The 20439-nt window shown below is 37.8% G+C and overlaps 1 protein-coding gene across 1 annotated transcript in view; it reads left to right on the top strand.

Moving 5' to 3' along the window:
• Window positions 1-20439, top strand: part of RAD18 (RAD18 E3 ubiquitin protein ligase) — a 173197-nt gene that overhangs the window by 36228 nt on the left and 116530 nt on the right. The window contains exons 7-8 of the mRNA XM_012646512.1: window positions 7236-7312; window positions 8664-8724. Of these exons, the coding sequence (XP_012501966.1) occupies window positions 7236-7312; window positions 8664-8724 (138 nt within the window). The remainder of the gene's footprint in view (window positions 1-7235; window positions 7313-8663; window positions 8725-20439) is intronic.

The raw sequence follows: 20439 nt of genomic DNA, 5'->3' as shown, positions 1-20439 counted from the left end.
CATTATACCTTGTTACCATTTTTGCTTTAAACTGTCAATTTTCTTTTTCAGAAAATAAAAAATGGAAAAGAAAGTCTTTGTTTACCTTCATATTTACCATTTTCAGTATTCTTTCTTTCTTCATGTAGATCTAAGTTTCCATTTAGTGTTATTTTCTTTTGGCTGAAAAATTTTATTCACTATTTCTTGTAGTACAGATAAGCCATTGAAACAAATAGTCTTAGCTTCCACTAGTCTGAAAAAGTGTTAATTTTGCATTCTTTTTAAAATAATTTTAAAAATTCTTTTTGTTTGGCAATAATTTCAAACTTATAGGAAAGTTGAAAGACTATCACGAAGAACACATGCTATACCCTTTATACAGATTCACTTATTGTTAGTGTTTTGCCCCATTTGCTGTGTGAATTACTCTGTTTCTCTTTTTCTCTGATCATGTGTGTGTGTGTGTACATAATACATACATACATACATATTTTTTTCTTAAACCATCTAAGTTGTATAATCTTCACTCTTTACCCCTAAATACTTCCTTGTGTATTTCCTAGGTAAAAGGCTATTCTCTTTTATTGCCACAGTACAGTTACCAATTTCAGTAAATTTAACTTTGTTATAAAACTTTTATCTATCATCTCTATTCCAGTTTTGTCAGTGGACCCAAAAATGCCCTTTATAGATTTTTTTTTTCCTTGTGGTACATAATCCAGTTTTGGATCACGTATCGCATTTAGTGGTAATATCTTTTCAATCTCTTTCAATCTAGAATGATTTCTCAGCCTTTATTTTCCCTTTATGACCTTGTCCTTTGATTTGTCCTCAGAATATCACATCCGGAGGCATTTGACATTAATGTGCCCCTCATTTGTGATGACAGGTTTGATTTACATTTTCTCCCTTGCTACTAATAAGAAATCTGCAGGGAGATACTTTAACACTATGTAACTATTGTATAACTCATTAAAATTTCACCCCTATGTTTAGCATCTTTTTGTAATTTTTACCTGAACTAATCTTCTCTGTGAGAGTTGCAGAATGATGATTTTTCAACTTCACTCCTTTCGCATTTGCTAGTTGATACTTGGCATGATTCTGAAAACAAGAGCCCTCCCTTCTGTCTTATTTTTTTCTTTGTTTATTATTGATATGTATTTATAGATTTTTAACTCATTACCATTCTTAATTATTTTAGAGTTTGTAGTTTTTCAGATTTGGCTAGTAGGAGCATCTTCGTGCTGATTCCTGGTCCTTGTGACATGCTCCCATGATTTTTGTTACCATTTTCTTACTTGTGGCCTAACAAAATATTGCCAGCTCATCTTGTCCTTCCAGGTCCCAGCTCTTGACATCAGCTGTTTCTCTGAGGAGCTCTGGTTCTTTTTATTGACAAAACCAAAGGTAGCTACCAGCTATGCTTGTTTCTACTTGGTGTCTTTGCTTCTAGGTTATTTTAGCAGATGAAGCTTGGAAATATATGCATACATAGATACACACACACACATATACACATATACATATGCATGCATGTATATATGTGTACTATATGTGTATGTACATGTGTAAATCCATTTATACTTAAATGTTTCAGAGATCTTGGGAGCACACCAATACCTCTGCTTTCAATCTAACCCCATAGGGTTCTTCTTTACCTCTCTCTATTGCATGTTTGTGTTTCCCCTTTTTTCCCACAGTAAGAATCCTCCTTCCCAATATATCAACACATTTACTAATTTGTTCAATTCTATAATATATCTAAAATAGTTTCAGAATTGCTTCATCTCTACTACTACATCACTGCAAAATAGACCTATAATAAAAAATTCAGGATTTATTTTAGTTCTCCTCTCTACCTAGTCTTCCATATCTGTCCCCACTCCCATATCTTCATCCACTGAGGATATGAAGTCTAATATGTGTTCATAAGTTTCTTTTTATATTCCTTCACTGTCATTATGTTTTGTTTAATATGCAGTTGGATTTACTTGTTTTACTTTGTTTCTAGTTCTTGTTATTGTTTACTTCCTCCTTCTAATTACAAGAAATTAATAACAAGTATAACGTTTAAACTATTCAAAACATATATTTTTATAATGGACTAACTGCTGTCATTAAGGTATTACATTGGTTTGTTTTCTTTTGTCTCAAAAGTGTACTTTTTTTGGGGGGGGGGCAGGACAGAGTCTCACTCTGTTGCCTGGGCTAGAGTGCCATGGCATCAGCCTAGCTCACAGCAGCCTCAAACTCCTGAGCTCAAACAATCCACCCTCCTCGGCCTCCCAGAGTGCTAGGATTACAGGTGTGAGCCACCATACCCGGCCTTAAAAGTGTTCTTAATTGTTGGATCATTTTTGTGATGGCAGCTTTAAAATTCTTGTCAGATAATTTCAACAACTGAGTTATCTCAGTATTGATACCTTAGTCTTTTTTCATTCAAGTTGTGATTTTCCTAGCTCTTAGTATGGTTTGAGACAAGATTTTTAAAAAAATTGTGTCCTGGACATTTTGAGTATGCTATTATGAGCTTCTAGATCCTATTTAAATATTCTACTTTAACTGGAAATCACTTTAGCATGCAGATCCTGGCCTGCTTTTGTGGGCTGTGGTTCTAGTAACAGCTGAGTTTCTGGAGCCCTTGCAGAATTATTCTGATCTACTTTGTTTTATTGCTACCTGGAGGCCACTCTGAAAACCTGGTATAGCACACTATGGTTCAGTTTTCAAATCTTTTGGCATATTAATTGTAAACAATTTCTCATGTGAGTTGGTCAGGGTTGTATACAGGCTTAAAGAATTATTTTCTCCAGGTTCCTTGACTTTTAGGTCGTTTCTGATAAGAAATGTGACATATTCTTGATTTTTCTTTATATAATATACCTTTTTTCTCTTCATGATTTTCTATTTGTGTCTATGTGCATATTGTTATTTTGTTGCTATTGTTTTGGTATGTGTGTTGCTTGATCTTTGAGCTTCTTGCATTTGTAGTTTGGTGTCTTTCATTATATTTGGCAAATTCTGGCCATTAATTCCTCAGCTATTTATTCTCTTTGCTTCTTCTTCTTCTTCATCTTCTTTCTCCTCCTTTTCCTCCTCCTCCTCCTCTTTTTCTTTCTTCTCCTTCTTCTCCCTCGTTCTTCTTTCTTCTTCTTCATTTCTATTACATGTAGGTTATGTTTTTTTCATATTGCCCCATAGTTCTAAGAGGCTCTTTTCTGTTGTAGTACTTTTATTTGTTTGTTTGTTTTTTAATTTTAGCATATTACAGGGGTAATGTTTAGGTTGCATATATTGCCTTTGCCCCGCCTGAGTCAGAGCTACAAGTGTGTCCATCCCCTAGACGGTGTGCACTGCACCCATTAATTAGGTGTGAATATACCTATCCTCTCTGCCCCTTTCCCACCTGCCTGACACCCGATGAATGTTACTACCATACGTGCACATAAGTATTGATCAGTTAGTACCAATTTGATGGTGAGTACATGTGGTGCTTGTTTTTCCATTCTTGTGATACTTCACTTAGTAGAATGGGCTCCAGCTCTATCCAGGATAATACAAGAGATGCTAGATCACCATGATTTTTTCTGGCTGAGTAGAACTCCATGGTATACATATACCACCACATTTTATTAATCTGCTCATGTATTGATGGGCACTTGGGTTGTTTCCACATCTTTTCAATTGTGAATTATGCTGCTATAAACATTCGAGTCCAGACATCTTTTTTATAGAATGTCTTTTTTCCTTTGGGTAGATGCCCAGTAATGATATTTCTGGATCAAATGGTAGTTCTACTTTTAGCTCTTTGAGGTATCGTATTACTTTCCACAGAGGTTGTACTAGTTTGCAGTCCCACCAACAGTGTATGAGTGTTCCTATCTCTCCACATCCATGTCAACATTTATTGTTTTGGGACTTTTTGATAAAAGCCATTCTCACTGGAGATAAGTGATATCTCATTGTGGTTTTGATTTGCATTTCCCTGATGATTAGAGATGCTGGGCATTTTTTCATATGTTTCTTGGGCATTAGTCTGTCTTCTTTTGAAAAGTTTCTGTTCATATCCTTTGCCCACTTTTTAATTGGGTTGTTTGATTTTTTTCTTGCTGATTTTCCTGAGTTCTATATAGATTCTAGTCATCGGCCCTTTATCGGATGTGTAGCATGTGAATATTTTTTCCCGTTCTGTAGGTGTCTGTTTGCTCTGGTGATAGTTTACTTGGCTGTGCAGAGCTTTTTAATTTGATCAGGTCCCATTTATTTTTGTTGTTGCTGTGATTGCCTTTGGGGTCTTCTTCATGAATTTTTTCCCTAGGCCAATGTCTATAAGAATTTTTCCAACATTTTCTTCTAGAATTCGAATAGTTTCATGCCTTAGGTTTAAGTCTGGTATCCACCATGAGTTGACTTTTGTGAGCAGTAAGAGGTGCAGATCCTGTTTCAGTCTTCTACATGTGGCTATCCAACTTTCCCAGCATTGTTTATTGAATAAGGATTCTTTTCCCCAGTGTATGTTTTTGTCTTCTTTGTCAAAGATTAGATGGCTATATGATGATGGTTTTATATCTCTGTTCTCAGTTCTGTTCCATTGGTCTATGTCTGTGTTCTTGTGCCAGTACCATGCTGTTTTAGTTACTATAGCCTTGTAGTATAGCTTGAAGTCCAGTAAATTGATGCCTCCCAATTTTTTTTTTTTTTTTGCTTAAGATTGCTTTTGCTATATAGGGTCTTCTCTGGTTTTATACGAAGCATAGATTTATTTTTTTCTAGATCTACAAAAAATGATTGTTCTGTTGTAGTTTTTTTTCCTTATTTTTCTCTCTGTATTTTAGATTGGATAATACCAATCCCATTTCAGATTCACTGATTCTTTCCTTAGCTGAGTCAAGTTATCTTTGTTACTGTAGTGTGGTTTTTTTGTATATATCTATCATTTCTGTTTTATTCTTTCTAAAGGAAAGAATTTCTGCTGAAATAATGTCTACTAAAATGCCCCATCTGTTCATGCATGTTCACTTTTTCTGCTAGATCCTTTAGCATATTAATCATATTATAGTTAGTTTAAATTCCATGCCTGATTACTCTAATATCTGGGTGATATAAGAATCTAAAGACCGAAGTAAGTTTATTTGTGCCTAGAAATGGCCGTGTCTTCTCTTCTGCTAGGTCTTTATTGTTTGGAGTTGTGTAAGTTTAGTCATTTGTTGAACATGGTTTGGGTTTTGTTGTTGCTTTGGCTGCCCTCAGTTCACCACCAATTTCATATTCCTTGAGAATTTCCTTGTCCTCAGGTTGGTTGCCAGATTTTTTTTTTTTTTTAATGTACCTATGTCACTCACAACTTAGGTTTTCCCTATTAGCCTGTGCCTCAGTGAGGTTCTCTCTCCACATTATTTGTCTCCCGGTGAAAGACTGCTGTTACTTGTCATGGTAGGGAGAAAGAGGATAGTCTCTGTTATTCTGATTTAGCTTTAGTGTTAGGCAGGCCCTTTGATTCTGTATCTGGTGGGTGGAGCTTTTTCAGTGATCCTTTCCCTTCCCCAGTGGCAGGGGTCCTCTAGTGGTCTGGGCTAGCAGTGGTTTCCTGACCCCCCTGCAGGGGTAAAGGTTTATTGTTTTATTGTTTTTTTCTGTTTACTTCCCCCAGCAGCAGTGGTTATTTACCTGTGTTCTGGGACAACAGTTTTGCTAACCTTTCTTCAGTGGTTTAATGCTTTCTTTTCTTTAAGGATAAAGATCTGGTTGGGGCTTCATGTCTCTCCTGCAGTGGGGGCTATTCATTTTTTACAGGATTGGATCTAGAGGAAGACTTTTTCTAATTCCTGCCCTTTCCCAGTAAGAGACAAAGAGACTGGGTACTCTTGTGAGCACCCACTGAGATCTCTAGAAAATATCTTGCAAACGCGTGTGATGCCTTTGTGTCCAAGCCTCCCAGGGTTTTTTATATTTTCATGGTAGCTCACCCTTGGCTTTTTGCAACTCATCAAAAAGTTTAGCTGAGATCTTCTTAACCAGTCTTTCTCCTGTGTGCTACCCTATGTCAGTCAGTGTTCATGATCCCCTCTCCTCTAAAGCACCTGGCTTTCCTTAGGTTTCAGGCTACTTGGTTGCCCACTGGCTTTAGCTCTAATGGATTCAAGAAAAATTAGGGTTTTATAAATTATCCAGCCTTTTCTGGTCATTAGGGTGAGAGTGATACTATTTCCAGCTCTCTACATCCTAAACAGAATCAGAAGTCTCCCTGAAAAAGATTTAAGTCCCTAAATTATACCCAGTATTATACCTAATATAGTTTTCTTAATACCTTAGAAGAGAGCATGCCAGATATTCTCTGTTGAATGATATTTATGTTAAAGAATTGGGTAGAATGCAAATGGTCCCTTTGCTTTCCTGTCATACTATAACTCTGTAAGTTTGAAAAGGAGAGAATTGCTAGCTGTTCATGCTCACAGAGAGATTGTTTATATTGTTTCTCCTGGTTTTACAGTATTAGGGAGGCAAAAGATGCCTTTCAGCCCTTGGAAAACATAAAGTTTATGTATATGCTATTGCATTCTTAAGTGATCCTTTTAAGGTCTGTGGGTTTAAAAAAAAAACTTTAATAGGGATTATTTCACAAACACATACAGATGTAGAGAAAGAGTTTACTGATTTCCCCACATATCTACTATCCTGCTTAAACAATTATCAAACCATCCTAATGTTTCATCTACCATTTATACCTCTTTCCCCATGGATTTTTTTGAAGCAAACTCAAGATGTAGCATCTTTTTATGTAGGTAACTATACCTACAGACAAAGGGTCTGAAGGCAAGGACATTTCCCACTGTTACTTGTAGACCTTTCTCTCTCCTTGAAAAGTAGAGTGTTGTGCTGCATTTAGTACATTGGAATTTGAGCAAACAACGCCTAATAAATGAACTTACATTAACAAATTAATTTTCATATTTTCATTGGGACTGTAGTTTATACCTATATATGCAAAGGATTAAGCAAAATAACTTGACTTTACTCTTCTGGTTATATTTTGAACTTTGTACATGTGTAAGAGTGCAGTGTTTTGACTCCATGTTATTATTTTTTTTAACTTTTTTTCTGAAATAATATTAGATTTACAGAAAATTATAAAAGTAGGACAGGGAGTTCACATATACCCATCACCCGTCTTCTGGATATTAGCAGCTTAACCATAGTACAATGATTGAAACCATGTAATTAACAGTGGTTATATGTTCTTATTTTAACAGCTGCTGAAATAGTTCAAGAAATTGAAAATATGGAGAAGACCAGGATGCGTCTTGAAGCTAGTAAACTCAATGAAAGTGTATGTTGGTGATCTATTTCAGTATCTGGGTAGAAATGAAGGAAAGAAAAGTTTAGTACTCTAATAAAATTAAAGCAAGCCGTTGTTAATTTGTGCAGTGGGAAATGGACTAGAACACATTTCCATTTAGTATATTATGATTTATTTGCAGCTCATTTTTAGAATGATATTTGATCATATTTAGTAGTCTTCTAGCACAAAGTGGAATCCAAAGCGGAGTTTGTTTATGAGCTACAGTCCTGTAGAAAAAGGCTATACCCGTGCATCAGGTAGCTTTGATATTGTTTTTTTCTATGCTGGTTGTATCTGATAAGCTACTTAATCTCTATGGTCTTTTGAGTCTTCATCTATAAAACTAAGGGGTTGAACTATATGACCTCTAAGATCCCCTTTTAGCTCTGGCATTCTGCAGTTCTATGCTTACACTTAAAGAGTAATAAGTAATTATGAGAGTTTATGAGGATTGACTGACTGTTCTGTGGAACTTTTGAGAGAATCAGAGACCTAAAATTCTTCACTGTTGCCTTCCTCTAGCTTGATGGCCCAAAACTTGAGGACAGGATACCAAAGAAGAAAATAGTCATTGTGTCCTATGACACTGGAGAAAGTGTTTTGGGCTCTCCTGAGTAGACTTTTTTTTTCTAGACCGTCGGTAATATGTTTGTGAGGAAAGCAACGACCTTAGGGAAGTAAGTTTACAACTAGATAGTAGAAAAAAATGGGATTTACATGACTCTATTATTACCTGTGTGCTGACTGTAAGATGGGTACTGGAATGAATTGGGTAAATACATTTCTGATCTTTTAAATATGAGATTTATAAAGTGGAACTAGAAATTTAACACACAGAGTCTTGTATTATTGCATTTTCTATATATATTGCTTTTTAGTATGACCTGGAGAAGTTACTTTGGAAAGGAAAGAAGGCAGATAAGAAAAGCTGAAAAGCAATGGAAGAAATCTTCCTTATTAATAATCAGTTAAATGTCTTCAGTCTTCTAGTTTCAAGTATTATCTTTTGCATGAATGAATGTGTAAAATTATATCTTGTTAATAGGAAATTTAATTGATCATTTTCTTAATACTTCATATATTATAATGGAATCAGTGTTGCATTTTCTACTGATGAGAAAAAAGCAATGTGTAATAAAATGAGTAAAATATATACTATTTATGGTATTCAAGGGAAGTACATAGGAGTTATTCTTCCTAGATTTAGATAAAACAGAGATAAGAGATTATTTTTCTCTGTTTTAAACACCCACATTTGAGATTTTAAAGTTTGTAATATTAATTTTCATTTTGACATTTTTGGGGGAATTTTTATTAAGTTTTTTTTTTATTATTTTAGGTAATGGTTTTTACTAAGGACCAAACAGAAAAGGAAATAGATGAAATTCACAGTAAATATCGTAAGTTGTGCAGCATTTTCTTTATTTGCAAAAAAATTGTGTTGTTGTTTTTCATCTTAAGTAATTTTTTTAAAAATTGTTTTATATTAATGTTTGACACAAACTTTTGTTAATATTACTTAAGAGATGGAATTTTAGTTGAGTGTTTACTCAGACAGTGACCTTTTTTTGTACTCTATGTGCCTGCTTTTTGATTTGTGACTAGCATTCTGCTTTGAACTTATCACTAAGCACTTTGCAAATATTAATTATTAATAGCCTGTTTCAAAGCATCTCTGTGAGAAGATGATGGGATAAAATAGAAACATTCCTGATTCTATCCTGTCCTCAGGCCTCTAAATAACAATACTTCTGTAAGGAATTTCAGCATTTCTATAAGAAGCTAGCAAATTTGTGCCAAAAATAGTTTTCATTTTATTATTTGTTACCAGCTTCACAACTTTATCACTTTCTTTTCCTTAAATGGTCTTTGTACATTATGTTTCCCAGGGCTAGCACATTACTGTTTCATCAGTTAGGTAGCTGTTATTCTTTGTTTGCTTGGTTGGTTGGTTTTTAGTTTAAATTTAAATGCCTGACAAACAGTAGTTAATAAATGTTTGTTAAATGAGAACTCCCAGTCATGATGTGTTTTAATTGTGCTAAGAGAATTTTTTTCTTTTTTCAGTTCTTAAATTTTGAAGGGGCATATTCAGCAGTAGTGCATTTTGAGGAGAAGGGTGCAGTACACGCGCACTAGACGTAGGTGTGGTGGCCTGTACCGTGCTAGAGTAGTAAAAGGAGCCTACACTATTCTTGGACCATAGGCTGAACAAGAAAAGTCACCGTTGTTCAGTTGTAGAAAGATAAGTATTATGTGAGCCTCTTTGATCAAACTTTTGGGAAGCCACAGTGATTTTTCTTTAGAGAAGAGATAGAAAAGAATATCATATGATCACTGAATTGGGAAAACTGAGGCCTGTAAAGTTAAAGAAACTAGAAAATTTGCATTGAAAGAAAGTAATTTAAATAACTAAGAGGATGGTATTTAACAATTATGCTATACTAGGAAAAATTTGTAGTAGACAGACTCTAGAAAATATACAAATTTCTATTGCCCACCATTTAAATATCTTAAAAAAAAAGTTTAGCTTTACTAAACAGGTGATGTTAAATTAATTCATTTATCCCTAAAATAAACCTCGCTGTTTACCATTTTTTCCCCCAAACCTTTCACCTGCTTCATAAAGCTTAAATGCTTAGCCTTACAGTTTAGCTGTATATTTTGAATTAATATCAGGCTCTAAAATACTATTGATATATCTCCTTTTAAACATTTTTATTAATGTTTTACATGCATGCAGTTTTTTAGAAAAATCACATATTTCTGTGGGGCTTATTATAAAAAAACAGCAGCCTCTCGCCTGCTCTACCAGCAGCCCGCCTCCGTTCCCTGGCAGCAACACCTTTTGGCTTTTCTTTTGGTAATTACCTTCCTATTTATAAAAAACTATTCTTTCTGCTAGTTCTTGAAGTTTTTCAGTTTTACATGTTTACTATTGATGTAAATGAAGATTTAGCTTTTTTATAAATCCTGATCTTTACCACTGCTTTCTTCCCATCCTCTGAATGTTTTGTCATGATTTTTGATAAGACCCATTAGATACATTGTTTACAGCTTGAGCCAGACAATATTCTGTCTATGACAATACTATGGTTATAATTCCTTTCAGGGAGACATTCTGTTTTTCTTATAATTAATAATTCTTTTCTATTTGTTTAGTTTTCTATTTACCTAGTACTGTTACAGCAAGTGGTCCCAGGGACAAACTGAGCAGCACAGGGAGAGCCGGAGAATCAAAGTCGGGCTCAGAGGGGCCTCGCCACCAAATTCTGAGCCCTGTCTACCCTATTTTTCCCACCTTTATTAAGTTGTGGTGGTCTGGGGGGGGTAGGGTGTCAGGTGGTTAATGCCCACCAGGTAATAGGTTAGTTGATGTGTCAGATGATAGATTTAGAGTTATGCTGATGCGCCAGGTAATAGATTAGTTGATGGGCCAGGTAACAGGTTAGTATTATGCTGATGTGGGTCTTCCTTGAGGGGTGGGGGTCTCAGGTGGCTGATGTGCCAAGTAACAGATGGGGGTTTTCCTTATCAGTACTAACATATCTGTGAACCTTTCACCAGAACTATAAATCGCTTTCTAATACATTTACACAAATAGATTATCTATCAACTTCATTATTTTCTCAGGAACATCTTGCCTACAGCCACCCCGACCCCTGTTGTCCTGTTCCAGTCTCCTCTGGCGCTCTTTGGGCTCCTACATGGCTGCCATCCCAGAACGTCCTGTCACCAGCCTTCTGGGGATTCTGCTCTCCTCCCTTCTCTGTCAGTTCACTTATTCCGGGATCTAAATCTGCCTCTTCTCTTTCCTTGTTTTGATGGAATCCATTTCCAGGAAACTCCCTGAGAAAGGGTATGTGGAAGAATATTTTTCGAGACCATACATAACTGGAAATAATACCTTTATTATTGATTGGTGATTTGGCTGGTTGTGGAACTTAAGGTTGAAAGATTTTTCTCTCTGAATTTCAAAGGTATTCTTTGGAAGATATTTCATTGGCTCCTACCTTCCAGCACTGGTGTTAATAACAAGCTTGCCATTCTGATTCTTTATCCTTCATGTGTTAACTTTTTTCCTTTCCTGACCTGCCTGTGTTCAGTTCGTCATCAAGTTCTGTCAGTCTCTGAAGTATCTCTTGATTCCATACACTTCCTATTCTTACGTCTGCCACTGTCCTAGTCACATCTGTTTTCTAACTAGTCATTCCCCCTCTACTCTTGCCCCTCCCCAATCCATTAATACCCAGAACTCAAAACTGTCTCCTCAAATTGGTAAGTCTTCAGATCATACTTTTCCTGCCTTCTGCCCTCCTGCCATTATCAAAAACTCTTCAGTGTCTTTCTGTTACTAAGATAGAGTTTATAAAGTCTGTTATTCCCTACTTCTAGTCCTGCCTACCCCTGTAGCCTGGCCTGTTCTCTTCCCCTTACCTCTTGTATTCCACCCACTCTGGTTATCTTTTATCTCCTTTATCAGGTGTTTTGCTGCTTTAGGGCATTTGATACTGTCTTCTCTCCTTCTCTGGAATTGTCCCTTTCTCTTAATTGCCTCTGGGCCCCATCTATACTCCCAGTGCTTAATCAGCTTAATTGCAGTTTTCTTGGGAAGCCCTCTGTAATATCCCAGAAAACATAAGGTTTTCTTTTTACATGTACTTACATCATCTTGTTTTTTTTCTTAGTACTGTTCCATTTGTTCAGTCAATACAAATTTTTTGAATATTTATTAATAATATGTACGAGACTATGGTGGGGATATAGGAAGGAACAAGACAGACAAAAAGCCCACCCTTTTGGAGTTTATATCCCATTAGTATTTTAGAAAGTGGTAAGTGAAAACATAAAGCAAGGAAGGATATGAGAAAGTTTAAGTTTTGAATAGGATGGCAACAATCTGTTAATTGTACAGTTAAGTAATTTCTTATTATTTCTAATTAATTTGTAATTATGTGTTTGTGTCAGTGTGCTAGGATTACCATAACAAAGTACTGCAGACTGCATGGCTTAAATAACAGAAATTTATCATCTCATTGTTCTAGAGGATAGAAGTCCCAAATTATGGAGTCAGCAGGGTTGGGTCTGTCCGAGGGCTATGAGGGAAGGATCTGTCCCCTGGCCTTTCTCATGGCTTGTAGATGGACATCTCACTGTGTCTCTTCACATCATCATCCCTCTCTGCATGTCTCTGGGTCCACATATCCACTTTTTATAAATATGTCAGTCATATTGGATTAGGGCTCACCCTAATGACTTTATTTTAACCTGATTACCTCTGCAAAGACTCTATTTCCAAATAAGGCTAAATTCTGAGGTGCTGAGGCTTAAGACTTCAACACATGAATTTGGGGGAGATACAGGAAACACTTATAACAGCATTTAAGTATGCTTTCTTCCCTTATGAAACTGAAAGCCCTACAGTGAAGGAGAAGTTTCTGTCTTACTCACTGCTTGATAAAGCAGTGTCTGTGTGCAAGTGAGGTCTTGCGCATAGTTAGGACTCAATCCGTTTTGACCAAGTAAATGAATAGAGGAGGATGGGAGAGTCACCATACGTTGTGGTTTTTTTTTTTTAATATTTAAATTTTATTTAAGGAAGCTTTGTCTACCTCAACTCTTCTGACTTGCGCAGACGTTTCTTCTACTCATTTCTGTTTTGTCACTTTTTAAAAGAAAAGACAGGAAGGCAGAAAATCACAACTGTGAAATATATATTCTGTACTAGGGAATGTTATTCTCATGTAATTTTAAGAATCCTCTCAGCAACTCTATGAAAGAAACCGAGACTCAGAAACATTAAGTAAATTGCCCGTGCAGCTAGTAAGAAGCACAGCTGCAGAAGAGACGCAGGTTCACCAGATACTCCAGTCCAAAGCCTTTGGCAGCATTGTACCATGTTTTGCATCTGAGTGAACAGCTTATGTCAGGAAGTTCTTTTTTGGGGAGTAAGCTTTAGCCTCAGGTTATAGTGTTTTTAAAAAAGCTTAATTTTATGAATTGGCTATTGTGGTAGTTTTGTGATGATACATCTTTTTTATTTTCTCTAGCAATCTTTTACATTTATATTCATGGGTTTCTCTTTCAGTAAAGGAAAGAAACAGTGATAGCAGTCAATTTGAACTTTAGTTGCCTATCTGTGGTTGGTGTATCTGATCCAAAGGTTGAATCAAATGAGTTTGAGTTACCTATGGGTTTCAGATATGAAATGCTTTTGGTAAGTCTTCTTAATTAAGGCTGCGAATTGCTACAGTGAGAGGCAGAATCTTAGCCTGATGGAAAGTTACTCTACTGGCCAACTGCCACGACAGACGTATTTTCGGATCTTCATGCTCTTTACCTTGGTAAAATAGAGTTTTATACTCTGCCAGAAAAAAAAACTTCAATGAGTACTCCAGTTATCTCTTGAAATTTTTCCCGGGAGCATTAGCTTAATTGTATTAAATAGGCAAGGCCTTTTAACGTAGTTTAATTCGTTCTTTTGTTTGGTCATTTATAAATTCAACAACTATTGGGCATTTACTACGTGCCAGTTGCTATTCTAGGTACTGGGTATATAGTAGTGAACACGATTACAAGGCTTTTCTTCTCATGGAGCTTACATTCTAATGACAGAAAGATAAATAACATAATAAATAAGCAAATGATAATAACGCAATTTTAGGTGGCAAATGCTATAAAGAAAATAAAACAGGATAATTTGATAGAAATTATGGGGAGTATTAGATAAGGTAGTCAGGAAAAGGCTTTTCTTGAGGAGTTGACATTTGAGATGAGTCTTGAGTAAAATAAAAATAAAGAGGCAATCATTCAAAGAGCTAGAGGAAGAATATTTCGGGCAGAGAGAGCATCAAGAGCAGAGGCCCTATTAGCAGAAATAAAGGAGGTGGTGTGGCCAGAGTAGAGGGAGGGGGAGAAGGGCAGAGAGGCAGGCAGGAGTCAGGTTATGGAAGACCTTGTAAGATTTTATTTTGGATTTTATTCTTAGTACAGTGGGAAGCCAGTGGAGGGTTTAAGAAGATAAGTAACATGATTTTATCTATATTTTAAAAGATCATAATATCTTTTGAGTAGAGAATAAATTGCAAGAAAGCAAGAAATAGTAAGAAAACCAAGCTGGAGTCTCTTCAGTCAGGAAATATTTACTGATCACTGTCTTAGTCTGTTTTGTGCCGCTATCACAGAATACCTGACACTGGGTGATTTATAAAGAACAGAGACTTAATTTCTTACAGTTCGGAGGCTGGGAAGCCCAAGGTCAAGGGGCCCCTATCTGGTTAGGACCTTCTTTTTGTGTCATCCTATGGCAGAAGGTGGAAGGACAAGAGACAAGTGGGCAAGAGAGAGTAAGCAGTCGAACTCACCGTCTCAGGCCCTTTTATTATCAGTGTCTATCCATTCATGAGGGTGGAGCCCTTGTGACCTAAAACTTCCCATTAGGCCCCACCTCCCAACACTGTTGCATTAGGTATTAAGTTTCCAACACATGTGTATTGGAAGACACATTCAGACCATAGCAATCACCAATTACTGCATCTCAGACAATATTCTGGGTATTTGGAATATTACATTAAGCAAACAGACTAAATATCTGCCCAAATAAATGAGTAAAATATGTAGTAGTTGTTAGGATGGAAAGGCTAGTAGGTGCTCATGGCACGGGTGGAGAAAGATTTCTCATGCAGAAATTAAGATATAAAAGTAAAAAAAGTTTATTTTATCCTTCTTAGAGGAGAGAGAGACAATAAGAGAGAGAGAGAGAAGGGGGGTAAGAGAAAACACAGGAAAAAAAATAGTGATGGCTATCAGTTGATAAGAAAAGCGACAGCAGGTAACAACAAAAACTGTAAGGATGTCAAAGTCCAAGACTTGGTTTCCCACTTTCCTTGGAGAAGGGACTATCACAGGAGATGTGACTGTCCTGGAGATATGGTTGAGGCTGTAGCTCATTCTTCTGCTATCTACTCAGGAACTCTGTAAAAGTAGGTTCTAAAAAAACAATTTTGAAAGAAAGATTTACACCTCTTTTCCATTCATTCAGCTCCTTCCAAAAGTTGTGCAAAACAAAACTCCTGCAGAGTACGTGTTAGTGAGATAACTCATAGGATTGGTCTTTAACCATAAACTGGGGAAATGGTAGGATTAGGTATTTTCCTGTTATTTTTGCAAGGCCAGGTAGTCAGTGGTAAGTGCCATGAAGAATCATAAGGCAGGGATTCAGAGCATTAGAGCTGCCATTTTAGCTTTGGTGGTCAGGGAAGGCGTCTTTGAGAAGGTGATACAGCAGAGTTGACCGGGAACAGAGCAAGAGGCACACTGAAGTACACCAAAACAGGTTTTACTATACTCCGGCGGGCCCAGAGGGGATTTTCTTCTCCGAAATTCTGAGCCCTGAACTGAGGATGTAGCAGTCTTTTATACATTTTGCTTAGGGAGGGAGTGGGGCACAGTTACAATGAGGTTATCTTTAGCAGGGGCAGGGCCTTGAGCCACCTTGGTGCCTGCAAGCAGTTTCCAGAGGCAAGAGTGACAGCTGTTGCGGGAGACTTGTCTGTGGAATTTTCCACTTCAATACGACATGTGAGGAGAGACCTGAATAAAGTGAGGTTACTGCAGTAAATGTGGCCAGAGATATGGCTTCATCTAGAGCAGTAACAATGCAGAAGTAAAATGGGCAATTCAAGGCCAACTTTTGAAGTAGAACCAATGGTACTTTTACCGAAAGCTCAGCACTTGTTCTCGAGGATGCATCAGAGGAACGAGAACAAGTGGTTTGAGGAGGAAGGAAAGAGACATTTTATTACTTTGCTGACAAAGGAGGAGGATGGAGACTCCTGTCTGAAATGCCATCATCCTTATAATAAGCAGAAACACAGAGCTCTTAAAGAGTAGGTTCTCAGCTTCGGGTAATTAGTGTTCATTCCACTATAGTTGACATTCTGATCTTCCCGTCTCTGCTGGGGACAATCCTGTGACCTCCACCCAGAGCCTCCCTTGACCAGGTTTGGGCTGAGCCACCTCCTTTTGCACAAATAACAAAAGACTTGCCCTGCCCCTCCCTGTTAGGTCCAAAGCAGAGAAAGAGAGAGAGAGAGAGACATGAAGCCTCCTGTATAGTAAAATGCTGTTTATTTTGAGCATCTGGGTGCAGATGGGTGGAGGCGAAAAATCATCCACCCTGAAGGAGGGGAAAGCCTTGGGTTTTATAGAGGGTTTCTCAGCGGGGAGTACCTGGGGCAGAACAGCCACTGTAATAAATTTTTTTTTTTAAACAACCAATTTCTGGGACCCCTGGGTCAGTCTCATCCTGTAGAGATAAGGGGGGGGGGTTGGCGGTGGGGAGGGAGAAGTTCCGTCCTTATCAGGGGGATAGGAACCTGGTGTCTGCAGCTGTCTGTCGGATTTTACAACCTCTGGGGGACTCTCCAGACCCCTGCAGCTATTGGCGGCTATAGATTCACGAACCTTGGTTAACATTAACAGCATTCCACCCTATCCATACTTTTCCAGTTCCCACCTGGAACAAACCTAACACTCCCAACCACTGGCCTGAGGCAGGGTTACAGGTTTTAGTTCTCAAAAAGGAGTGGAGGATGTTTTAAAGAGACAGAAAATGTTTTTTGCAAATTTTTTTTCAGGCTATTCCCTGTTGCATATTCCCTACTCTCAATATTTCCCTTCCATATCTATGCGAGGAGGGGTTACTACTCTGTTACAGTACTTGCTGTTGAATTTAATATAGAAGATGTCTGAAAGAATCGAGGATGACTTCCACATTTTTGATTTAAGTAACAGGGAAGATGATAGTGCCATTTGCTGAGATGGAAACCAGGGGAACATTATGGATGGGAAAGAGAATCACATTTTCTGTTTTGTCTATGTACTTTTTGTTTCTACTGGATATCCAAGTGGAAAAGAGAATTAGGCATGAAACCTGAGTCACCTAACTAAAAAGACATGTTGTGGTTACAAGTAGTATTTAAAGCTGTGAACCTAGGTAAGATTATCTGGAAGAAGAGTGCTCATAGGGCACAGAGCCTAAGGCTGACTCCTGGGCTTGCCAGCATTGAGAGCAACTGTTCTCAGTTCTCCAAGCCTCTTTTACACTCTGAAAATTTATCAAGGGCACCAAAGAGCTTTTATTTGTGTGGGTCATATCTATTGATATGTATCACATTGCATTGTTAGGTCTGGAGCCCAGAGAGAGACACACAGGAAGGCTCATGTGTAGCAAAATGCTGTTTATTTTGAGCATCTGGGTGCAGATGGGTGGAGGTGAAAAGGGGAGAGAGCCTTGGGTTTTATAGAGGGTTTCTCCGGGGGGGAGTAAGTAATTGGGCCAGAATAGCTGCTTGTAATAAATTCTTTTTCAAACAACCAGCTCATAAGACCTCTGCCCCAGTCATATCCATCCTTCAGCTCTGGTGTTATCCTTATCAGGAGAGAGAGGGAGGGATAAACTTTCTCTCTATCAGGGAGGGAGGGGGAAAGAATGCTGGCTGCAGCTGTCTGTCAGATTTACAAAGTCTGGACTCTCCAGACTCCTGCAGCTATTGTTTTACATGCCTAAGTTTTACGTTAACCACATTCTGTCCTATACAGAGTTTTCGCGTTCCCACCTGGAACAAACCTAACATTCCACCCTTTTTATTATATACATATAAGAAAAGGAAGGGTAAGGTATGAAATAGGGTAAAAATTAAAAATTAGAAAGATTGGGAAGTGGATGTCCTTGTCTTTCTGACTTGGGGGGGTGGGGTGGGGGGGTTGTTTGTTTGTTTTTATTTTTTTTTCCTGTTTCTGGAGAGCTTGTCATCTTTGAAATGCATTCAGGCCTATTGCAGGGGATGTGATCTTTGCCCCTGAGATGTGGTTTTGGGCAGGAAACAAAGGCCTGGAGTTTACCCCCCTGCAATCTGTCCCAGAGCTTTTCTCAGGAACACCTTGAGGCTGTAAAACAAATTGTAAAAGCTGTGAGATGGGGAAATGTGAAGAGAAAGATTTACATTTCTTTTTTGGGCTCTTTTAGGTGTTTGTGAAAACAGAGTCCCAGCAGGTTGCCTGCTCGTTTGGAAGAGAGATAGCAAAGAGTAGAGAGAGCTCAGAATTGATCTTTAGCTGTCCTTAGAAAATTGGAAGATTCAAGGCCACCCTCATAGCCATCAGGCAACAAAGCACAGGAATCCCTGAGAGGTGAGCAAACATTGTGCTGAGCCTTATGATAGCATTTCCCCCTGTGGTATGGGCAGGGGGGATTCTGGGCATACCCTAATAGCCTGGAGACTCTGAGTTCAGGAGAAAGAGCTGAGAGACCAGAGAAACCAAAGGAGTTAAGACTTAGAGTTTGCAGGATAGAGTGCTGGAAAGAGAGAATAGCTCAGAGGGAGAGAACCCTAGTGATCTGCAGAGTTCACCTTGAGTATCATTCAGCATACAAAGTATGTTCTCTGACCACAATGAAATTAAATTAGAAATCAGTAACAAAGCCCTTGGGAAAAATTCACTAAATGTTTGGAAACTAAATAATGCATTTCAAAATAACCCATAGGTCAAAGAAGAAAATAAAACCAAGAAATTGCGAAACTATTAACAATAAATCCATTACATGTTAACATAAACAACATATTTTGATTTAAAAAACTGTTTACCTTCTCTAAAAAATAAAAATAAATGGAGATTTCTGTTCTTAGCCCAGATGGAGTAACAGACCATATTTACTCCCCTCCATTAAAAAACTAGAAAACTAGATGAAATATATAAAGTAATTTTTTCCCCCCAGATAAGTGAAAACAGGTAGCACAGGACCGTGATCTCTGAGAGAAAGAAAACAAATAAGATAGTAAACTCTACAGTTCCAGCAGCAGTTTTCAGGCACATGATAGGGCAACCCCAAACAACCTGGTGGTATCACTGAGGTGAGACAGAAATCTTGGAGAAGACAGAAGTTCTTGGAGGTTAAGGTATGTAAAATTTGTGGGACAGAGTACCAGAAAGGAAGAAACTGCAGAGAGAAGAAAGGTCTAAAGATTTCTAGAAGGATTCTCTTAAGTCTTTGGCTGCCTAGCAATCTGTACATGAATGAAAGGAAACTACAGTCATGTGTCTCTTAACGATGGAAACACATTCTGAGAAATGTGATTTCATCCCCATGCAAACATCATAGAGTGTACTTACACACACCTAGATAGGATAGAGTGCTACACATCTAGGCTTTATGCGTGGCTTATTGGTCTTAGGCTACCAACCTGCATAGCAGTTACTGTACTGAATACCGCAAGCAATTACAATGGTGTTAAGGGGAGAAAAAGCCAAACTCTGTGAAGTAATTGAGCCAAATTTGAGGACCATGACCCAGAGCCAGGTCTAAGAAGCTTTGAGCAAGTGGACTCGGTGTGGCTGGGTTACAGTTTGGTTTTATACACTTCAGGGAGACAGGGGTTACAGGTAAAGTCATAAATCAACATGTGTGAGGCATACATTGCTTTGGCCCGAAAAGGTGGGCCATCTTGAAGTGGGGGCTTACAGGTTATAGGTTGGTTTAAGATTCTTTGACTTGTAATTGGTTAAAGACCTGAAGCTTTGTCTAGAGGCTTAGAATGTTTTAAGATAACAAGTTGTTAATCAGAGATAAGCCACCAGACACATATTTGATGTGTAAATTGAAGACCTGCAGGTTTATCTTGAATACCCGTAGGCCTGCTAATGGGTTACAAAGGATGTCTCCAAGAAGGGAGGGGGGCATGATAAGGCATGTCTGACCTCACTCCTCCTGGCAGGCAGTTTAGTTTTAGGATATTCCTTTGGCCACGAGGGAGTCCGTTGAGTCAGCCGTCATGGGGGTGAGCCTTAAGATTTTATTTTAGTTCACAATGGTAAGTATTCCTGTAAACATAACTAAACTGCACAGAAAAAGTGCAGTAAAAATAGATTAAAAAAAGATAAAAAGATTAAATAAAAAAAGATAAAAAATGGCACACTTATCATACATGGGCACTTACCATACATGGATGGAGCTTGCAGGACTGGAAGTTGCTTTGAGTGAGTCAGTGAGTGGTGAGTGAATGTGAAGGCCTAGGACATGATCGTACACTACTGTAGACTTTATAAACACTGGA

The sequence above is a fragment of the Propithecus coquereli genome, unplaced genomic scaffold, assembly GCF_000956105.1.
Source record: "Propithecus coquereli isolate 6110/MARCELLA unplaced genomic scaffold, Pcoq_1.0 Scaffold107, whole genome shotgun sequence".
Classification (NCBI taxonomy): Eukaryota; Metazoa; Chordata; class Mammalia; order Primates; family Indriidae; genus Propithecus; species Propithecus coquereli.
The sequence above is the reverse complement of the archived record's forward strand: the minus strand, read 5'-3'. Positions and strand labels throughout refer to the sequence as shown.